Source organism: Lampetra planeri, chromosome 69 (assembly GCF_965212315.1).
Source record: "Lampetra planeri chromosome 69, kcLamPlan1.2.h2, whole genome shotgun sequence".
NCBI lineage: Eukaryota > Metazoa > Chordata > Hyperoartia > Petromyzontiformes > Petromyzontidae > Lampetra > Lampetra planeri.
Genome location: NC_136174.1, coordinates 537,765 through 544,573, shown reverse-complemented (window position 1 = coordinate 544,573; position 6,809 = coordinate 537,765). Strand labels below are relative to the sequence as shown.

The window sequence follows — 6,809 nt, the reverse complement described above, 5'->3', positions numbered from 1 at the left end:
ATACACACACACTCACACCTGCATGTACACACACCTGCATATACACACTTACATGTAAATACACACCTGTACATAAACACGCACACACACATGTATATACACCCAGCTGTACATATGTAATGCCAGGATGCCACCTGTTGGCCTGAAGGCGTGTTGCGGTTATGGGCATGTTACGTAATGTCTAATTATGAGTTGGGCGTATCTGGGGTAAAAGTGAAAGGCGGAGTCAGTCGAGAAGCTCCGGGAACCTGCTCGAAGGTTCTGGAAGGGGGTTTGGACCGAGGCGGGGCTTGGCCGTGCCGGGGCAGCATATAAGGGGCACCGAACCAGAGGTTGGGTGCTGCTCTTCGTCGTCCTGCCAGATGGCTGATCTTCCGCAACGGCTCTCATCATTCCCATCACTGCGCCAGTCGGACAGCTGTGTAGTTGGACGCCGACGATGGGGTTGTGTAGAAGGGTCGGCTATGTGTAGCTACGCAGAAACATTACATAGATGTATCGCCCAGTGTTGTGCTTAAAGTGAGAAAAAATTTGATGCCTTTTACACGACGTGTCTCAGAATGTCGCTTACTACACATATAAACTACTCACTTCTAAATCTTTTGTAGTCATCTTTGTATTACTTTAGTATAAGTACATGTTAATTTTGATTCATACGTTGTTTTTGTCTGATTTTATGTGAACTAAATACACAAATTCGCCTGTTTTCTCCTTGAAAATAGGTAAATTTCCCAATATTACTTTCCTGGTCACAAAAGCAAAGTTTGTGGGAAACAATAGCCATTTTCTATACTTTTTAGACATAAGCAATTACGAAATAACACTTACCACCCAGGAAAAATGTTTTTGTTTCATAGGGTCATCATCCAGAACAGATGGCAGTGCTCGTAGCGCCTCTTCGTCCGACCATTTGACTCAGTAGTTGTATTCGAATTGTTGTAAGTGATTTGTTTACCTTTCCTATACTTTGCACTCATATCGTGTGTGTATTGTGTTTGTTGTTGTTGTAAGGATCTGACCCCCGTGTCCCGACTGGACGTCTGTGAAAAAGACATTTATAGCTCATCGAATTTCCTCCTTCAACCTTAATAAATAATCTGATTCTGACTGATTTCCACCACTGGTTTACAAGGGGCGTCGTTGGCGAATTTTCGTCACACATCACTGTGAAATGACAGACAATGTTGCCAACTCGAGCAAGATAAATGTAATTATAAAAAGTAAAAACATTAAAAGTCGCCCATCTTCCAAGTAACATACTGCATGCATTTTGTTTGACAATTGTGTGTTGAGTGGGAGATCATAGAACAACAGATATATGCATTGTAATCAGGTACAGGTGATATCCCTCGATTCATGAACGTTTCTGTTTACGAAGTTTCACGTGAACGCCATTTACAAATGACAGACTCTTTTTTGTCTATCGAGTAAAACTAAACCATTTATTTAATATTGTAACCAGGTGTAAGGCCCCACGACTTTCAGAATCGACCTGCGCCATCACAAACGATGTCAGTTCAAACCAAGTGGCATGACGTCATCATCATCATCACGTGCAAATATCTAGCAGCAGGCAAATAACTCTGAACGCCATTGGAACCTCATTTGCCATGTGAGACTAGGCTCTAAGGAAAGCTGTCTCGGGTGTGGACCAATCAACTTCAAGGACAGTGCACATTATCAGAGTTGTGTTTTTTGTTTGCATTATGACTGCAGGTATTGTGGTCTATGCAAACATGACTCCTTGTAATAAGGTGTCAGTTTTGTTGCCAGATAGAAGGGTAAAAAAACAATGATCAACTCTGAACGCGTTATGATGTTGATTCTACATGTGAAGGGGAAACATCGGAGGAACACGGAGAGAGAGACACGCAAACTCGAAATACAGCAGCAGGCATCGTCAGGGTAAGGATCGAACTCACGACCTACTGTAGACCAGGCGAGGAAGTTAACATCTCCCGAGCCACCGTGGCGCAATCAACAAAATCAAATTTCTGCATAATCGAATTTCCTACGGCACTCGCCCATCGAACGAGAAAGCCACCCGGGAGGCTACGTCATCAGACATCTGTGACAAAGAGCTTCGTAGGTCATCAGATTTCCTCCTCCCGTCTAGATAAAGATTCTGATCCGCGACAGTATTATAGTGTCCCTATACAGTGCAACGGTAACGTCTCCACATCACCCTATCCAACCATTAGAACATGCAGCAATTTGTTTTATTAATAGTTCTTTCAAATGTATTATTTAATTTTTTTATATTCACGTTTTTTTATAATGTTATTACATCTTCTTGGTTCTTTCGGTAAAGTCACGTAGAAGGGAAGTAATAAAATAATATAAAATAAAACATAATAAAATAATTCTCACGACGTTTCGGCCACAACGCTGTCTCCCCGACAGACTTGGTCTTCACCTGAGGATGGCTGCTTGCGTTGTGGCCGAAACGTCATGAGAATTATTTTATTATGTTTTATTTTTATTATTTTATTACTTCCCTTCTACGTGACTTTACCGAAAGAACCAAGAAGATGAATCCCTGCAGTCACGAAAGCTTTAAATCGAAATGTTATTACACTTTTTTTTGCACCCTCAAAAGTGACAAAGGTGTATTGCAATTAAACGAAATGGGTAAAGCCGTTGCGAATTACAAATTTAGTTTCACGCGCGCGAGTCTGTTTTTAGTTGTTAGAGAAACGCATCCCATTCGATAAGTCGAGGGGTACCTTGTACATGCCATTGGAAGGGTCACACAAATCTGCTACCCCACCCACAACCCCACCCAATAGTATAGGACTTACTTTCACCCCCCATTCATCTGCACACACTCTGAACACCCTCCGTGACCTGTTCCCAGTCCAGGTTAAAGACCTTTCCATGATCTTCTGCCCTACGGGATCCACTGCCTGTTTCTCTATACATTATGGTATATCATTCCTCACTTGGGTATCTGCGTGACGAGTCCATGGGTCTCTGTGTGATGAGTCTATGGGTCTCTATGTGGTGAGTCTATGGTTCTCTGCGTGACGAGTGTACTTGTCTCTATCTTTTTCCATACGTACGTTGAACTTCTTTAGCAGCGTAACGCAACAATCTAGACGATGTAAACGTTGCACAGCTCCACTGGTGGAAGCGTCGTGAGACGACCGAGTGGAAGGGGAAAAGTGATTGGACCGAACCCAGGCACGTGGGGTGGGGGGGGGTGCGGCTGTGACGTCACGATCTACACCAGAGCCCTGCTGACCACGACGCTGATGGCCACGCCCATCAGGGCCAGGGTCACGTGAGCTGCGCCCAACGGTCGAGGGGCGGCGTTGACGTTGCAACCGTCGCTCTGGCAGCACGTGGTGCTCAGCGTGGCTCCGCTGTAGGTGGCGTCGAAAACTTTGATGGTGTCGCAATAGGTCTTGGGGAGGCAACTCTTGGCGATGACGTAGGCTGGGCAGAAGAGAAGGCACGCGGGTCTCATTGTAAGTAAAACATTTTTCATTTAAAACACGTGAAAATATATTGTAATTGTTATTTTACCAGGTGTAAGCCCCGCTGAGCTGTCACGTAGCCCTTTTTCAGAAGTGACCTGTACGTGTTTGTTGAACTTCTTTCGTTCCGTACGTAGCCAACCGTTCTAATCTGCGGGTGTGTATAAGTCTGTTATGGGTGTGTGTGGGTCTCTGTATATGTATGTGTATGTTGAACTTCTTTCGCACCGGATGTAGCCATTCATTGTAATCTGTGGGTCTCTGTAGGTCTTTATGGGTGTGTGTGGGTCTCTGTATATGTTTGTGTGTGTATGTTTGTATGTTGATCTTCTTTCGCACCGTATGTAGCCATTCGTTGTAATCTGTGGGTCTCTGTAGTTATTTATGGGTGTGTGTGGGTCTCTGTGTAACTATGTGTGTATATGTTGCACTTCGTTCGCACCATACATAGCCCACCGTGCTAATTCCAGGTGCTCGGGGAAGGAAATCAAACTAAAACACAAAAATCTATTTTAAGAAATGAGTTTCAATCTTGATGATGATTTAAAAGTGCATAGCTCTCAGTAGCTTCCTAATATTGTAAGGAAGAGCGTTCCAGATGGCCACAGAAGCAGAGCATCCGAAAGCGCCGTGCGATGATGCAGTGGCCACCTTTGTTCGACAGCAAGTCAAAAAGCTGCTACCACAAACGGTGGTTGATATCATCAACATTATCATCACGTGAAAATGGAGAACAGCAGACAAATACTCCGAACGCCGTGACGTCAATTTCAAAATGTGAAGGGGGAAAAACCGCAGGACCCCCGAGAAATATCAACACATTGGGGAGGAGACCCATAGACTCATCACACAGAGACTCCTAGGATCATCACACACACAGAGACCCATAGACTCATCACACAGAGACCCATAGACTCGTCACACACAGAGACCCTTAGACTCATCACACACAGAGAGACCCAAATAAGCATCATACACAGAGACCTATAGACTCACCACGCAGAGACCCATAGACTCCCCGCACAGAGACCCCATAGACTCATCGTGCACATAGATCCATAGACTAATCACTCACAGAGACCCATAGAATCAACACACAGATACCCATAGTCTCGTCACCACATAGAGACCCATAGACTCGCCACACTGAGACCCCATAAACTCTTCACATAGAGAGACCCCATAGACTCATCACACACAGAAACCCATAGACTCGCCACACTGAGACTCCATAAACTCAACACACAGAGATCCCATAGACTCATCACCACACAGAGACCCCATAGAGTCATCACACAGAGAGACGCATATACTCACCATACAGAGTTCTACAGACTCACCACACAGAGACCCCATAAACTCTTCACATAGAGAGACCCCATAGACTCATCACACACAGAAACCCATAGACTCGCCACACTGAGACTCCATAAACTCAACACACAGAGATCCCATAGACTCATCACCACACAGAGACCCCATAGAGTCATCACACAGAGAGACGCATATACTCACCATACAGAGTTCTACAGACTCACCACACAGAGACCCCATAAACTCTTCACATAGAGAGACCCCATAGACTCATCACACACAGAAACCCATAGACTCGCCACACTGAGACTCCATAAACTCAACACACAGAGATCCCATAGACTCATCACCACACAGAGACCCCATAGACTCATCACACAGAGAGACGCATATACTCACCATACAGAGTTCTACAGACTCACCACACAGAGATCCCATAGACTCATCAAACACAGAGACCCATAGACTCGCCACAGGGAGACTCCATAGACTCAAAGCACAGACACCCTATAGAGTCTATAGGGTCTCTGTGTGGTGATGAGTCTATACTATAGACTCATCACCACACAGGGACCCATAGACTCGCCACACAGACACGCCATAGACTCACCACACAGAGACCCCATAGACTCATCACACACGGAGACCCATAGATTCGCCACACAGAGACTCCATAAACTCAACGCACAGAGACCCCATAGACTCATCACACACGGAGACCCATAGACTCGCCACACAGGGACTCCATAAACTCAAAGCACAGAGACCCTATAGACTCATCACCACACAGGGACCCATAGACTCGCCACACAGACACGCCATAGACTCACCACACAGAGACCCCATAGACTCATCACACACGGAGACCCATAGACTCGCCACACAGAGACTCCATAGACTCAAAGCACAGAGACCCTAAGAGTCTATAGGGTCTCTGTGTGGTGATGAATCTATAGTATAGACTCATCACCACACAGGGACCCATAGACTCATCACAAAGACACGCCATAGACTCACCACACAGAGACCCCATAGACTCATCACACACGGAGACCCATAGACTCGCCACACAGAGACTCCATAAATTCAATGCACAGAGACCCCATAGACTCAAAACACAGTGAGGGCAGACGCGCGTCTGGTAGTCCCTGCTGAACGCAAGGAGTTCACCCCAACCCGCACTTTGCGAGAATAAGCGACGCGCTTACTGGAGCCTTTGTAGACTAGGATTGTCCCGCAGGTGGTCACCGGGATATTGGGACACGTGATGAGGCCGCGCTCGTTGCACTCCGTGTTGTTCATCATCGGATCGCACTCGTAGCATCTGAGGCTGTGCACTGTATATCCACAGAATCAAGACACAAGAACAACACCGATCATCACCATCATCATCACGGCAGACGATCATCCTCATCATCATCATCACGGCAGACCATTATCATCATCACGGCAGACGATCATCATCACGGCAGACGATCATTATCATCACGGCAGACGATCATCATCACGGCAGACGATCATTATCATCACGGCAGACGATCATCATAACGCTGCTGCACTGCCACTACGAACCTTGCGACCCGAGTTTGATTCCCGTTCACAGCCGCCAACACCACAGGTGGCGATTATCTGAAGAAGTACCCTGGGGCCTCCTCCCACGAGGTCGACTCGTCCCCAAATGGGTTCCTGGTGCAGTGGTGTAGCGGTGTGGAGGAATCATCGCTACTGGGGAGACAAAGGTGGCTGGGCGTGGTGCTGGCCACACCGCGTCGTGTGTCTTTGCCGGCCGTCATAGGTACTGTTACTCGCTAATAGCACTTTCCCCAACAGTCTGTTCAGGCTATACGGGTTTTTTTGTCTTTGTACGGGGTGTGTACTGGATTTATGTAGGAGGCTTGTGAAGGACGCTCCTACTTTGGCACTTGGAGGCAGTCGCCCATCCAAGAACAACAGACTGCAGGTGGAGCGACGCTCACAACGACGAGCGGCGTGCCGGGCGGATTAAACGCAGCGAGT

General features: G+C 46.6%; 1 protein-coding gene across 1 annotated transcript; it reads right to left on the bottom strand.

Moving 5' to 3' along the window:
- Window positions 1-2,813: 2,813 nt before the first annotated feature.
- Window positions 2,814-6,196, bottom strand: LOC144737416 (uncharacterized). The gene is made up of 2 exons (XM_078620096.1): window positions 6,002-6,196; window positions 2,814-3,438 (listed from the first exon to the last, which is right to left on the bottom strand). Exons 1-2 carry the CDS (start codon window positions 6,096-6,098, stop codon window positions 3,224-3,226), a joined length of 312 nt encoding a protein of 103 aa, XP_078476222.1. The 5' UTR covers window positions 6,099-6,196; the 3' UTR covers window positions 2,814-3,223.
- Window positions 6,197-6,809: the final 613 nt, after the last annotated feature.